Below are 16,571 nucleotides of genomic sequence, written 5' to 3' on the forward strand. Positions count from 1 at the left end.
CGGTTTGCAATGTTGAAGTAAATTTTGCTCAAGCCACTGCATCCAAAAGGAACGTCTTTCTTTGAAGAACTTGGAGTTTACTTGCAATATTTTAGTTTTTATATCATTGATGTTGTATCTGATGTATAAAAAGGAATATATGAAGAAACGTTTTTTTGTTTGTTCCTGCATGTAATGCACTGAACATATCGTCCGCTGGCTGCTTTTCAGCTTATTGGTGTTCTGAAACTAAACAGAAGATATGAATGTTTCTAGTGATAGTACAATTATTGGGTCGGTGAACAAGATAGTTCAGTACGTTCCAACCCTGTCTGTAATAATATATTTGAACAAACAAACATGCTGTGAGGCATGTACTCGATGGAAATTACTATATAACGAACAAGAAAACAGCCCATCCTCATTTTTAATTTCAAGTGATTCATACAGTTTATAGCCAAACATTAGGGTTTGTTTCCTTGTCTGGTTGACAAATTTTGTTTACTTAAATTAATGACATAAATGTGATTTTTTTTTCTCCTTTGTTTTCTTCTTGGAATGTAAACTTTAGCAGGCAGTACTTAGCCAACAGGGAACCAGCTGAAAATTCCAGCATTGGTCTCACTTCACATGATTGCCAACAGCCAGTTTAGTTTTGTCAAGTTTGATTTATATTCACTTTGTATGATAGAACTCTTAAGAAATGTTAACAGATGGAGTTTGTGATTGATTTACTGCTTTAGAGAAATTACTAACATTTCCAATAATCATGTTTATTCCTTGCATATTGAGTTCTTGGAACCCAATACTAACTATCCAGAGCACCATCAACAGTGAAATATTGGATAACACAGCTTCCTTAATTGCTTAAATATTCAACTAATAAAAAGAATTGAGGAAGCTTCTAGGATGCAAAGCACCTATTTTTCCCTTAAACAACTCCATTTAGTCTTCATCAGCCTTATGAATTTTGATACAGATCAAAAATAGGACAATGTTAGAAAACCTTAAGTATATTAAAAAGTTTGTAGTTGTCTTTCCTTTATTCTTGTGGGCAATGCTTCCCCTCCTGCCCTTTCATTTTTCATTACAGCGTAATGTATTTATGTTTGAGTAAATTCCCACAAAAAGAGACGTGTGCAGAATTGAGCCCCGTGGAATTAAAGGGTCAATTGTAGTATGGATAGGGAATTGGCTGAAAGGCAGAAAGCAGAGAGAACTGATAAATGGATTTTTTTAAACATTGAAGGATGATGGACAAATGGAATTCTCGAAGAGTCCGTGCTTGGACCACTTCTTTTTTTGATGTATTGATGACCTAGACATGGATGCACATGGTAAGCTTTCTGTATTTGTGGATGAAAGCAAAGTTTGGAAAGAAAGTTGTAAAAAAAAATTACAAGAGGACATAGCTGGCAGAATAGCAGACAAGTGGCCAATGAAATTTAATACAGAGAAGTGTGAAGTTGATGCATTTTGGCAGAAAGAACAATCAGAGGTGATAAAGGCTAAACGACACAGTTCTAAATGGTGTGGAGGAACAGAGGGGCCTGAGTGTATTTGCACATAAATCTTTTGAAAGTGGCAGGGCATGTTGAAAGAGTGGTTAGTAAAGCATATTGGATTCTAGGATTTATGAACAACAATGTGGAGTACAAAAACAGGGAAGTTGCGTTGAAGCTGCACAAAACACTACGTAGGCCATTTTAGTCAAATGTTCTTCATGATTTCAGCAGCAAGGTTAGAGTAGAAAAGGTTGGGTTGGTTTCCTTGGAGTGAAAACTGCTGAGAGGATGTTTGAAAAGAGTGAACAAGATGATGATTGGATTCAATATGGCAAATAGTGGAAGCTACTATTACTAGGTAGTTCAAAGACAAGATGTTAAATTTTGGACAAAATTTACATGTGAGGTCTGAAGGAAGTTATTTTTCCACACAGAAGTATAACTTGAAACTCAGCCTGTAAAGATGGTGATAATAAAGTTAATCAAGGCTTTTGAAAGGACTTGAAAGGCTGTGGAGAATGAGATAGATGGAATTGGTCTATTCAGATTTAATGGGTCGAATGGCCACTTTTAATGCTATAACAATTCAGTGATATAACAGCGCTGGAAAGGTTAGGAAAGACTTGAAGGGAAAATATTTGTCAATACACGTACTCATGTGTAAAGTACAGGCAAGATTTATCTTTTAGATATTTGAGGGGAACATTGATTTTCTTTGCAGAATAGACACTCTGCAATAGATTCCCTCTCGGCAACGATCCTGGATATTTGGGATTTGCTTTTTTGAAAGTGGGAAAAGCACAAGTCTGGCTTGGGAAACAATCTATGGCTGCCTGACTACAAAGAAACCACACTTCTGGCTAGAATATGTGCATTCCCAGCCAACAGCATTGTTTCCCAGGAATCCATAACTCTCAGGCCTCTTGGAGTCATGACTCTGCTGTTGTCCATGGAGCCGTTCCAAGATACATATGGGTGCTAGCTTTACCTTTGCTGAAACAGGGGACCTACTTTAAATGTCTATTTTGTTAATTAAATTGACATTTTTACAAACCAAGAAAATCATATGTCAGTCATTAATACAAAAATAATGAGTACTTTGAACAAATATCTTGTCTCAGTTGTTCCATTTTAATGACATTTTGTATTTGCAGTATTCAGTTACGTGTATTTACTATATAGGAAAGATCTTATTTCATATTTGGTTCAGTGGGCTCAACTAAGTTCCTGACTCAGCTCATTGCCTGGCATCTTTCACTGCTGCTTCTTGTTTATCCAGCAATCTTTGTGGCCGTGCATATTTTACACATAACATTTGCTCTTTTGATATGTATGTGCTGCCAAACATTAATGAGGTTAGATGTTTGAATTATGATTATGTATAATTTTATCAGTTGCTGAAAATGAATTGGGGTTAAGTGTACATGTTTTTATTGCTGTGGGAATGTAATTTCTCTTACCTCGAGCGTATCAAACTCCAGATGTAAGTGAAAGAAGACCTGTTTTTCATCAGTTAATATGGAGGAGATGCAGGAGGGAGCAGTTTGTTTGTCCGACAAGTTTGTTAATCAGATAGCTATGGTTCAAGTGAGTGACTTGAAACTGAGGTGTTGAGAGGAAATAGACACAGTTTTGCAATTATCATAACAGATGTGGTAAAGTTTTAGTACATGCCTTGTGTTTCATTTATGGTTTACTCTAATTATACTGATGAGTGATGATTTTTGTGTAACTGCAAACAGATTCCTTAATGTCTATTCTCTGATTATGTGGAAGAAAGTGTTACCAGCATCTGTTAAAATGTTGCTTCAGCTTTACATGTGTTGTCTTATTTGCTACTGGATAATTCTCCTTGTAAATAAACATTGTTTTGCTACATTAATTTCTCTTCACCCTCTTTTTCACCAAACTCCTCCCCCATTATTAAAGTCTTCCTTCAGGCCTGCTATCTTAAAGCACCAAATGTATAATGTACTTAATGTACTATTTTAATTCTACTTTCTTGCAAGATTTGTGATTATTTTTAATATTGCAAATGGTCACGGTGCTTCCTTTCTCCACTGATGGATTGTGGCTGCTGACAATCTATGGTCAACACCTGCCCTCCAAAATTAGTAAAATTCAATTGTAAGTCTCAATTTCCTTTGAAAATCAGATTGTATCTCAGGTATTTAAACTCCAAAGAGCTGTCACAATTGTTGGTTTACAGGCTGTGTGCCCCTCGTAACCTAATGCAGCTTTAAGTGGACTACACAAACTGCTGGTTTACCACTGTCTTTCAAGAATAAGATATAGGCTATAAAGAAGTGTGAAGGCATTCTAGCACATTGTATTGATGTGAAGAATCTTGTTCTCAGTGCTTCACTTTCCATTATTTCATTTTCAAGATATTTCTGAAATAATTTTTGCAAGACAATTGGTTTGCATGTTAGTATTTCTCCAGGGAAGTTGCCAACAGAAACCAGAGATAAGGTGCAAGAATTGCTCTTGCGGAAAGTAGAGAATTTTAAAAAAGTAAACTTGGAAGAAGGTAGGTCCTACAGCTTAGGTAATCAAGTTCACTTCAGCCTCTTTGATTCTGGAAATACATTCAATTGCAGCATATAAGGATACTACCTGCTGCATCAATATTCTGTACAATTACATGGTCCTACAGAAAGCACCATAATTTTTCTTGTGTGTAGATTTCAAATGTTCAAAAGTATTTCATTTATATCCAAATAAATTAAAATTCCATTTTTTGACCTTTCACTGTTAATGACAATGAAACACAATTGCCTTTATTGGAACAAAACCTGGAATTTGGCCTACCAAAACTAATCTGCCATAAATAAAAAAGAAAGTGCTGGCGATGCTACATTTTGATGAAAAGTCAACACCCATTTCTCTCTCTACAAATGCTACTTGACCTAAGTATCTCCTGCATTTTCTGTTGTTATTTCTGATCTTTTTATTTTAGATTACTGGTCTGCTATATTTTGTTAGCTTGTATTATCTAAATCCTGATTCCCTGTATCTTCTCTACATCATTTCTTAAGTTTTGAAAACATTAATTAGTTTTGCATCTGTACAGCTTAGTAAGTTTTGCATTATTGGCTCCTTGATGGAAGTTGAGAACCTTGAAAATCACTTCTTCCCAGTAAAGGGTTTACTGTTTCCTTAAGCACAGAGTATGTGTAAAATAAACTTTTTTTGGAGCACCTTTAATAATTGTTGTCGTTGGCCGTTGGATAAGTCAAAGTTTTTGTGTAAAGAATATAATCTCTGTATAGCAGAATATGGCTGATAGAGTTGTAAAGAGAAAATTGTGAGAAAGATCATTTTCATTTAGGGTAGCAGAGAGGAGCAAGGTGATGAGTGAATCCTACTTATTGCTGACCTTCTGACCCTGAATGTTTATTGAAATAAAAGCAGAAGAAACAATGGTATAACTTATCTTTTTTAATATGTTGAGTAAAGCAAACCCAAACCATCAGTCGTCTCCCAAATGGGACGAAGTTTTTGAATACCAGGAGATATATGAGCTCCTTGCATTCCTGAAGGGTTCAAAGGGTTAAGTGGTGTTTATGTTTACTTAGACAGGCTGTTGGGAGGAATTCCCACCCTCCTCTTCCTCTTCCACTGCTCCCTCCCCCATCTGAATCTTTCTAGGATATATTTCTATGCTTACAATTGAGTATTTGCACTTCATCACCCAGACAGTATAACACATTTTAAAATTTTGACAGGAGTATGATGAAGAGTGGGCCAAAAAAATTCAAAGTGAGAAGTTTCGCTGGCACAATTCTCAGTGGCTGGAAATGGTTGAGAATCGCCAGATGGATGAAAGTGAGCCCTACGTCTATGGTGATGATGGCTTAGAGACATTTATTCATGAAGGAGACATTCTTGAAAGACCTGATCTTTTCTACAATGCAGGTGAGAAAGCAATATGAGACTAGGAAAATTTAAGCAAATGTTAACAGTTGGAAATCAAGGCTGAGCTTTACACCACAAAAAATTATCTGGGTGTTCCTCTGCAAACTTTTATTAATCAACCCAATGATTAAGGCATTTTGACTGTGTATGTGTGCATGTACATATATGTATGTGTGAAATTTTGATCTGCTTGTATTGTCTGGCTCACAATACAGTACTTTGTATTTATATTTTCCAATGTTTTTAAAGCTGTTGATAGAATTTGGTGATTTTTTTTGTGGCCATATGGGGAGTCAATGTATATTATGAAGTACTTAGTTTATTTGGTTGGTTACTAATCCCACTTTCTTGCATTCATTCCATATCCCTCTATGTCTTGCTCATTCAAGTACTGTCGAGATGCCCCTTAAGTATTCCTGCTTCCACCACCTCCAGCAGCTCATTCCAGATACCAACTATGTTGTGTGAAAAATTTACCCACCCCCCGCCCCAGATCCCCTTCAAACATCCTCCCTCTCACCTTTAAACCTATACCCTCTAGTTTTAGACACCACTTCAGGCATGCCAAAGGCCTTCTTCAATGCCCTGTCTACCTGTGTGACCACTTTAGGGAATTATGTACTTGTACCCCTCAGTCTTTCTGTGTAATAATGCTCCCCAGGGCCCTGCCATTCACTGTGTGTGTCCTGCCCTAGTTTAACTTCCCGAAGTGCATCACTTCATATTTGTTTGAGTTAAATTCCATCTGCCATTCATTTGCCCACTTTCCCAGTTGATCAACATCCTTCTGTAACTTTAGACAACCTTCTTCACTGTACACTAAATGGCTAGCTCACCCTGGATCCCAAGTATTGTAGCGTTCTGGACCAGCCTACCTTGTGGGACCTTGTCAAAGGCCTTCCTGAGTCCAGTGGACAATGTCTACTGCTCTATCTGTGTCAATCCCCTAGGTCACGTCTTCAAAACATGCAATCAAATGCATATGATATGATTTCCCATGCATGGAGCCAGTCAAGGGATGCATTTTGGTCGGAAAAATAAGGAGAAGGAATACAAACCAAAGTCAAAGTTGAGTTTATTGTCATATGCTCAAGTATATGTACGCACAGTTGCAATGAAAAACTCATTTGCAGCAAGATCACAGGCACATAGCATCATATAGGTAGCATTCATAAGAAAAACATAAATTAAGCATAAATTATACACAATTTTTACAAGAAAGCATAATTAGAACAAAAAAGAATTGATACACTTTTAAAGAGGGTTTGGGAAGAGAGTGATGCGAAATCTTTAAAACAGCAGCAGGTCATTGGATGACCACCAGGTAAGGCAGAGGAAGTAGGCAGAGTGTGCAGGATTCCCCTCTGGCCATTCCCCTCATTAACAAGTATCTCATTTTGAATTCTATTGGGGGGAATGCCCTTTCAAAGTAAAGCAGCAGCAGCCGCCAGGTCTGTGACACAGTGACTGGCTCTGATGCACAGCAGGTGAGGGTGGAGACAAGGAGGGCTGTAGTGATAGGAGACTTGATAGTTAGGGGTATAGACAGGAGATTCTGTGGCTTCAAATGTGACTCCAGGATAGTATGTTGCCCTCTTGTGTGTCAGGGTCATACACATTGGTACCAACAATGTAGGTAGAAAAAGGATGAGGTCCTGAAGAGTGAATATAGGGAGTTACGTAGAAGGTTAAAGCAGGACCTCAAGGGCTGTAATCTCTGGATTACTCTTGGTGCTACATGTTATTGAGGGTAGGAATACGAGGATGGGGCAGATGAATGTGTGGCTGAGGAGCTGGTGCAGGAGGGAAAGGTTCTTGGACCATTGGGATCTCTTCTGAAGAGGGGCAGGTTGCACCTGAACTGGAGGAGGACCAATATCCTGGCAGGGAGACTTACTAGTGCTGGAAACTAGTCTGGCAGTGGCAGGAGGGACCCAAAGCAGGAGTGTGGCAGTTGGGTATGTTGAGGCAGATATAAATGTTAAAGCAAGCAAATTCAGTGGATAGGACAGGCAGGTGCAAGACAGGGAATGAGGATTTTAATGCAAGAAGTCTGACAGGAAAGGCAGAGGAACTTGTGTGATGGATTGGTACATGGGACTGGGATACTACAGCCATAAGAGAAACGTGGCTGAGGGAGGGGTAGGACTGGCAGCTCAATGTTCCACGGTATAGATGTTATAGGCATGATAGAGGTGGAGGTGAGAGAGGAGGGGGTGCTGCATTTTTGCATAGGAGTACTAAGAAGGAATATTCTTGGGGGATTGTCCAGTGAAGCTTCATGGGTGGAACTTTAAAATAGGAGATGATCACTTTGATGGGATTCTATTGTCGGCCACCCAATAGTCAATGGAAGTTTAAGGAACAAATATGTAGGGAGGTCACAGATAGCTGTAATAATGGGGTTGTAATAGTAGGTGATTTCAACGCCCCTCATAGACTGGTACTGCCATAGTGCAACGGCTTGGATGGGATGGAATTTAATAAATGTGTCCAGGAAAATTTTCTCAAGCAGTATCAATATGCCCCTACTAGGGAGGGGGCAACACCTAACCTCCCTAATAGGGGCATCTAGATACTGTTTGATAAAATTGGGAAATGAGGCTGGGCAAGTGACAGAAGTTTCAATGGGGGAGCACTTTGGGACTAGTGACCATAATTCTATTAGTTTTAAAATAGTTACAGAAAAAGATTGGATGGGTCCACAAATTAAAATTCTAAATTAGGGCAAGGCAAATTTTGAAGGAATTAGACAGGAACTTGCAGAGGCTTTTGGGAGAGGCTGCTTGCAGGTAAGTAGATGGCTGGCAAGTGGAAGGCTTTTAAAAGTGAGATGGGAAGAGTTCAGGGACAGCATACTCTTGTTCGAGTGAAGGGCAAGGCTGGTAGGATAAGGGAACTCTGGTTCAGGAGGGATATTGAGGCTTTGGTGAGGAAAAAGGCAGTCTGTGTCAGGTATAGGCAGCTCTAATGAATCCCTTGAGGAGTATAATAGGTGTATAAGTACACTTAAGAGGAAAATCAGGAGGGCAAAAAGAGTACACGGGATAGCTTTGGCTGGTAAGGTAATGGAGAATGCTAAAAGATTCAACAAGTATGTTAGGAGCAAAAGGGTAACTAGGGAAAGAATAGGTCCCTTTAAGGCCCAGTGTGGTAGCCTATGTGTGGAGCCACAGGAGATGGGCGAAATGTTAAATGAATATTTCTCATCTGTATTTACTGTGGAGGTGGTCATGGAAGCTAAGGAATTAAGGGAAAAGAATAGTGATGTATTGGAACAACAGAGGAGGTGCTGGCGGTCGAAAAATCCCTGGGGCCTGATCAAGTGTATCTTATGACATTGTCGGAAGTTAGGGAAGAAATTGTAGGGGCCCTGGCAGAGAGAGTTCCATCACCTTTAGCCATGGGTGATGTACTAGAAGGTTGGAGGTTGACTAATGTGCCTTTATTTTTGAAGGGCTGCAAGGACAAGCCAGGGAACTACAGGCCTATGACCCTAACATCAGTGGTGGGAAAGTTACTGGAGGGGCTTCTGAAGGTTAGGATCTACTAGCATTTGGAAAAGCTGGGACTGATAAAGGATAGTCAGCATGGCTTTGTGCCTGGGAAATTGTGCCTCACAAATTTGATTGAGTTTTTCAGGAGGTAACAAGGAAGAGTGTAAAGGGCAGGGCGGTAGACATTGTCCACAAAGACTTTAGCAAGGCCTTTTACAAGGTTCCACATGGTAGACTAGTCTGGAAGGTTTGATCACATAGGATCCACGGTGAGCTAGCCAATTGGAGACAAAATTGGCTTGGTGGAAGGAGAGAGAGGGTGGTAGTAGAGAAGTGTTATTCAGATTGGAGGCCTGTGATCAGTGTTGTGCCACAGAGATCGGTGACAGAGGTCCACTGTTTGTTATCTATTTTAACAATTTGGATGACAACATTGTTAACATGGTTAGTAAGTTTGCAGATGACACCAAAATTGGCTGTGTTGTGGACAGTGAAGAAGGTTATCAAAGATTACAACTGGATCTAGACAATCTGGGGATGTAGGCCAAGGAATGGCAGATGGAATTTAACTCAGACAAGTGTGAGATGTTGCATTTTGTTAAGTTAAACCAGGGCAGGACTTGCACTGTAAGTGGTAGGGCCTTGGAGAGTAGAATAGAGAGACCTAGAGACACAGGTATATAGTTACCTGAAAATGAAGTTGCCCCTGAGATTCAAGATATCAAGTATGTAGAGAACAGAGAGAAACTTTCACTGTAGAAGATGGGAATGTTAAGGAGAGATATGAAGGAGATACTCAGATTTATTAAAAATTTTCAAGAACCAAACAGTAAGCAGCCAGCAGTCTAAGAAGGCATAGGACCTGAATGGTGTTCAGTTAAGTGTTTCTGAAACTTCTGCATCAGTGTACAATATTTATCATTTTCAGTATTTTGAAAGCAGCAGCAGTTGTTTCGAAAGCAAGGCAAAGATGTTCATTAATAGCTCCTCAACCTAACTCTGTTCTCTGTAGTAATTATAAAATACTTTCTAAAAATGTTGGCCTCTGCACTGACTGTAGTGACACTGCTCCGCCTCTCTATCTTTATGAAGCCACTGCATCATTTCCTACCTAGCTTTATATTGCTTGAAGTAAGTAAATAATGTTTTGTTCCTCTCCCAACATTGAGACATTCATGATGGAGGTTGGGATGCCATGAAAGTTTCACAAGCCTGTTTATTGCACCTGATATAACCCTAAAAGTGTCAGGCTAATTCTACACCAGCAAATTGCAATGGCACATAATAAGTAGAGTGCAATAGGTGCAGAATACCTCTCTGACAATGATTTACCTCTGTACTGCTGGGCAAGTACAAGGCAGTTTGTTTGCTTCTTGATGACCTGTCACACGCAATTCTATTGCCATTCCCAATTAATATCCCAGGGTAGTCTGAAAAAGCCTGTACTGATTTGTAAGAATGGGAAACCAAAAGCTCCATTTAAAAAAAATGACATTACCAAACACCAACCCTTTGAACAATGTAAGGCTGTCATATCTATTGCCTAATTACTTTCTTCTCCCTTTGTTATTATCTGCAAGAAATCATGGCATTTAAAGCATTTGATAAGTGGGTAAAGAGTGTCAACAGCAGTCTGCAGGACTTGATTAAATTATCAACTGATGAAAATTTAAAAAAAATCAACTGAGCAATGCTAAGTTATTGTTAACTGTATTTACAGATGGACTTCTACCCCCTGATGGAACCATTAGTCCAGATTTCTTAAGTGAATACCAGTTTCAAAATGGTGATCTTGTTGGACAGCATCCTTACAGCAGGTATGATTGGATGTTTTGCTTAAAATAAGGAAAGTTGATGTAAACAGATTTTCCAAGATACAGATTTAACTGATTTCACATTTTTCTTCTGTCAGAAAATCACTTCATTCTTAATGAAACTAAGAAAAATACCTAAACCCTTCGGTTAATATGTCTGCTGGCATGGTTAATTGAGAGAGCCAGCTGCTGCAAAATAATGATCTCTTTAAGAAATTAATCTGTTCAGATAGATTATTTTAAATACAATGGTTTCATGCATCATCTCTGCCCTCCATCCAAAACCATCTCCTAGTTCATTCTGACTGCAGTCAACCCTTATTATGATTTAGTTGCTACAGTTCAGTTTCAGCCATGATAACAAGATTATGGTCTACATTGTTATGGAACCAATAAGTTTTCAATAAATAATGCAGCATTTATTTTTTTTTGCTATGGTGGTGATGGACTGCTTTTATAAAAGGCACAGCAAAAGCCAGTACACCAGCTCATTATTGCAGAAGTAGAAAGTCAACATCTTCCGAAAAGAATCTGAGTGTAAATCTGTTTTAGCGTTTCAACTTTTCTAACTTGTTAATTTGCATTAAAAATACAAAATACTTGAAACAGTCAGCAGGTCAGGACAGGATCTGTGGAAACAAAAACAGAGTTAACATTTTAGGATGAAGACCCTTCATCAGAACCTTGTTTTTATTTGGGCATTTAATTTGGATTTCCAGCATTTGAAGTTTTTTTTATTTTTCATTACTAATTTGCATGGTGATTTTTTATTTGTATCCAATATAAGATTGCAGTGAGACCATAATGCATATTTCAAGCATGGATCTAAAGCAGGTTTTGTTTGATAAGTAACTTGTTAATGCTAATTCCAACTACTCTTGATTGTTGCTTGTGCTGGACTACTCCCAAAAGCAAATCGTCATCTTTGAATATGCCTTTATCTACCTGACATCTAGATAAATGTAGTAAGCTCATATTTAATCAGAAGTCCTTAATACAACCTGAATTCTCTCATGTGGCTTCAGAATAAATGCCACATGGGAGAAAGTTAGAGTCTGATACTAAAGGCTCAGACTACTTTTCAAGTGAACTTCATAAATTGTGCTCACTGTTTGAGCACCAATTTTCGAAATCAAATCCAGAACTAATGTACCTATGTTATTATGTTTGAAGAGTTCAATGGTTGACTGTAGTTCCATTAAAATGCCTTTTGGAGTATTCAGAGTTATAAACCATGTATGGATGATGGAATGTACCTGATTAAGGAACCAAATGACTTCTCTTGGCATTAGGAAATAGGGGAAAAATAAAGAAAATTAAGTTAAAAGTAAAAGAATATAGATTATAAACAAAATTACACTTTTAAGAAACCAAAATCTTTCTGCATAATTCAAGAAACAGTAGTCAAATGTGCCAAACTTAAATTGTTTTAGTCAATGCACCAGACTTTAGTATTTTGGTTCATTTCCAAAATCAATGAGTTTTGAATCTTAAAAATTTTGCTAAGGGGAAAGAAAAGAGGGAGGGCAGTCATTTCTGAGCTCCTCTTCAATTGCATCTTCATGGCTGGTTCAGCTTAGCATTATAAGGGACTTGGATGTTGTCAACTCTGTTCACAGATCCATTTTGTAGAAAGCCGAGGAAGGTAACACTCCTATTCTCATTAAATTGCAATTATAACAATGGACTGAATCACATTGGCTGTACCAGGCATTCCAAAGGAAATAGCCAGTATTCAGCACGTACCAACCTTGCAGTGGGCCTGCTGCAAGGCTGGTATGTGCTTAGTATCAGATGTTAGGGCACCTTGTGTTCTTGTGGAGTCTAATGGCAGAGCTCTGCCTTGTTGGGATTCCCTAGCCTTAAACTAGGGAATCTGTCCATAAAATCCTGCATCAGTTAAACATAGTGTCAGATGTGGATTCCTGACCTGGATATGAGGAGGAAAGTTATTAATACATAGGAAAAAAAATTTTCACTTCAGGATGATACAGATGATCTGGTCAGGTGGGTAAAAAAAAGTAGCAAATTAAATTTAAACCAGGAAAATGTGAGGTAAAACATCTGGGGAGGTGCAACAAAGCAAGGAAATATACAATAATTGGGAGCATATAAAGAAGCATTTGTGGGTTGGTTGGTTAAAAGTTGTGTATGATGCTTTTTTTTATTAGCCAAAGCATAGAATTGAAGGGCTGAAAGGTTATGCTAAAATTGTGTACAAAACCTGTCAGGCCACAGGTTGAGTACTGTGCACTGTTCTGGTCACCATATTATTAGGAAAGATGTGATTTTACTGGACAGGGTGCAGAGAAGATTCATAAGGATGTTGCTTGAACTGGAAAATTTTAGCTGAGGACTTACTTGATAGATTATTTTCTTCGCAACAGAAGATGCTGAAGGCAGGCTAACAGACATAAAATTATAAAGGTCCTGGTAAAAGGGCCTATTTTCAGTCGAGGGAAAAAATCATGGGACACTAGTTTGAAGCAATTAGTAGAAGGATTGGAACAAAGGTGAAGAAAAGTCTTTTTACTGTGGTGGGGGGGTGGAGATTAGTGGTTGGGGTTGAATCAGAAACTCGGACTGAAAAGATGCTGGACGATGAAACCCTCATCACATTTAAAAAGTGGCTGTGCAAATGAAAAGTCATACCTTGCAATGCCATGGATCAAGTGATGGAAGGGGGGATCTGCGGACACAATGTGAAGAGAATAAAATGGGATTGGTGTAAATGGGTATTTAATAGCATGGATTTGGTCTGCTGAAGGGCCTGTTTTCATGCTGTATGAATCTATGATTCTCTGATCAATGATGAACAAATATTCAAGCTGACATAACATAAAAATGTAGTTTAATTAAGTTCCACCAAGATGATTTTTTAAAGGGGACTGGAAGGCAAAGGTTAATTGGTAATGTTGCATAAGAGTGGTGTCAGGTGTCTTGATCAGAATTATGAACCATTTCAGCATCATTTGTGATTACCTGATGTAGATTTAATCGTATGTTAATTGCACCATTTTGAAATAGTTTCTTAACTCTACTCTTTCTATTAAAATGGATATTTTCTTCTATTTCTGTTTTGAAGTAGCCTTAATTAGTATGGAAGCATAGAAGTTGGGTTACTGATTAATTGTTAAGTTTCTGGGCTAGTTTCCAGGAACCTGGACCATGATCCAGGCCCAGAAAATTTAATCTTATTGTGGCAGCCAGAAATTTAAATTTTCAGTAATTAAATTTAGAATGAAAAGTTAGTTACTGTTACAGTGACCATCAATTAATATTAAAAACAAACTTTATTTAGTTCACCAATATACTTAGTGGTAGGATATCTACCATAGCCTGGTTGAGCCACTATATAAGGACACTAATGCACCGCAGAGAGATGGAATTTGTTTTTGTACATAGTTCACCTTGCCGAGCCATGCAAACTTTTGTAAGGTTCAAGGCAGATATAGGCTGAGAACTTAGCCATTACAAAGAAACAAAAGTGAGAAATCTAGTCCTTACCATTTTGTTTTTGAGCCTTAGCAGTGGGAAAGGGCATTGAGTGAATTTCCAAATCGCACTTTTGTTTGTAGAGAGTTGTATTGTATAACTGGTGGAGAATCTGAAGGAATAACTTGCAATGTAGCATTTTTAAGTGCATCAATTATCCAGAAAGAAATTGAGCAAACTTGTTCTATTACACTTTTGCCCATGTCACATAAAGCCAACATGCAAAATACCAAGGAATTTTGGAAATCATGGAGTCAAAACATGGAAATTTGACTTCAAAATGTGTTTTCACACCTTTTTGCAAACTTTTGTTTTGATTATTTTCTGTTCTGGAAAAAAAATCTGTAAAATGGTTATAAGAGCATGAGCATGAGGTGTCTGTTAGAACAGTGTCAGGATATGATATAGTTGTGAAAGAAAATCAGAAAATGCTGGAAAAAAATGGTTGTTTTGGTTAAGGGATAAATATTGGGCAGGATATACTGGGATTGACCTGCTGTTTTTCATTGTTAAGTAAGAGTTTTTCATGTATATTTAAACACATGGGAAGGAGCCTCAGCTTGAAGTTTCAACTGTAAGGCAATACAACTAACAATGCAGCATCCCATCAGTACTACACCAAACTATTACTGATTTTTATTATTATAATACGTTGAGGTCCTTGGTCCTCCTTGAGGTTTTTAATATTAAACCAAGCAAAGGAAGTGCAAAAGATATTACCATGTACTCAGGAAGGGAGAGAAGCACTCGATTTCGGAGAATGAGGAAAAAGGTACCACAACATGATGTGGGAGTTTGAAGTTGATGAGAGAGTTTTAAGGACTGCAACATCTGTATTGGACCCAGAGTAGTAAGGGAAAATAAAAGATCTGAGAACTAGGAATGAGCTTTTAGGGAGGGAGAGGATGAAGAGTTAGTGTTCAGAATCATTGTTCTCAAGGCAATCCATGGATCTTGTATTTTGGACAGATGATTGGGCTTCAATACCTACTTTTCTTATTAATTTTGAGCATCTCTGGAGCCTTTGGATTCCTAATGCATGTGATACAGACAGCAACAACCTCAGTGTGAAAATATCACATATATTAATTCTGCCAAATTGATTCTATTTGTACATGTTTGTATGAGACCTACATATTGACAGCAATATCACAAGATAAACTTGTTTGCATTTTGTTTGATCTTGGGTAGTAGAAAAAATAAGTACAGATCGGAAAATTTGAATCATTATTGAATAAATAAAAAATGCTTAATAGATTTTATTACCACATTTAAATATCTCAAAACAGTAATCAGTAAATTCCTTCAAACTGTGTGGCGCTTGATGATAGGGCAGATATGGCAACCACATTGCATTTGGCATGATAAGTTTATATTTATTCTGGAACTGGTTGGAGAAGAAATGTTGCCCAGGACACTGGAAAAACTCTGTTTTACTACTTTGAGCTACTTGAACTTTTAGAACAAGCATACTGAAATGATAGTCTTCTGTGCCATTGATAGGATAACCGAGTACAATTCCTTTTGATACTGAAAATGAAGTTTTTTTTTCTTGCATGCTCAGGTTCTCAGAAAAATAAGTATTTCCAACCAAGGTGTTTTGAATACACATACAGAGAAAGTGAAATCAAACTTAGTGAGTAGATGTTTAAATCTTTTTTTGGAGAGAAAAATAAAATACCCAGCTCTCCTTTGCTTTTAAACTTCCTATCACAAAACAAGTAAGGCATCCCATCAGAAAAATTTAAATGCTTTTAAGTACTCTGGAGTCTATGGTGACCTTGAGTTATGACCCACTACATTGATTTTAATTTAAATATTCCTAAATGAAAACTATATCTTTAATAACCTTTCATGTCATTCAAACGTGCTACATATTCTGAGTTGTTACTTTCTGAAAATGTTCCCAGAACCAGTGGTAACACCACCTGCAGGAAAACTTACAGAATGGGCCATGCACACAGACAAAGCGATAAGCAGAACATCTTTCTGAAAATGATCACACTATCCAGCTAAAAGAAATCATAGACTTATAGAAACATACAGCGTGGGAACAGGCCATTCAACCCACCAATGGGCATTCGTCCACACTAATCCCCTCTCCCAGCACTTGGCTCATACCCTTCTATACCTAAGGAATTCAAGTGCTTATACAGAGACTTCATAAATGCTGTAAGTGACCCTGCTTCAACCACTTGCTCGAGCAGTGCATACTAGATACTCGCCAATTTCTGGGTGAAAAAGGTTCCCCTCATATCCCCTCTGAATCTCTTCCCTCTTATCTTAAATCTACATCTTGTTGTTTTCTCTACCTCTGATATGGGGGTGGGGGGGGGATAGTTTACTGCAGTGTACCCTAACTA

At 38.0% G+C, this 16,571-nt stretch overlaps 1 protein-coding gene across 1 annotated transcript in view; it reads left to right on the plus strand.

The window, feature by feature from the left end:
• The window catches only part of kifap3a (kinesin-associated protein 3a), a 157,850-nt gene that overhangs the window by 101,291 nt on the left and 39,988 nt on the right, over positions 1-16,571 (plus strand). Inside the window, exons 18-19 of the mRNA XM_052011585.1 lie at positions 5,213-5,402; positions 10,620-10,716. Of these exons, the coding sequence (XP_051867545.1) occupies positions 5,213-5,402; positions 10,620-10,716 (287 nt within the window). The remainder of the gene's footprint in view (positions 1-5,212; positions 5,403-10,619; positions 10,717-16,571) is intronic.

The sequence above is a fragment of the Pristis pectinata genome, chromosome 3 (assembly GCF_009764475.1).
Source record: "Pristis pectinata isolate sPriPec2 chromosome 3, sPriPec2.1.pri, whole genome shotgun sequence".
NCBI lineage: Eukaryota > Metazoa > Chordata > Chondrichthyes > Rhinopristiformes > Pristidae > Pristis > Pristis pectinata.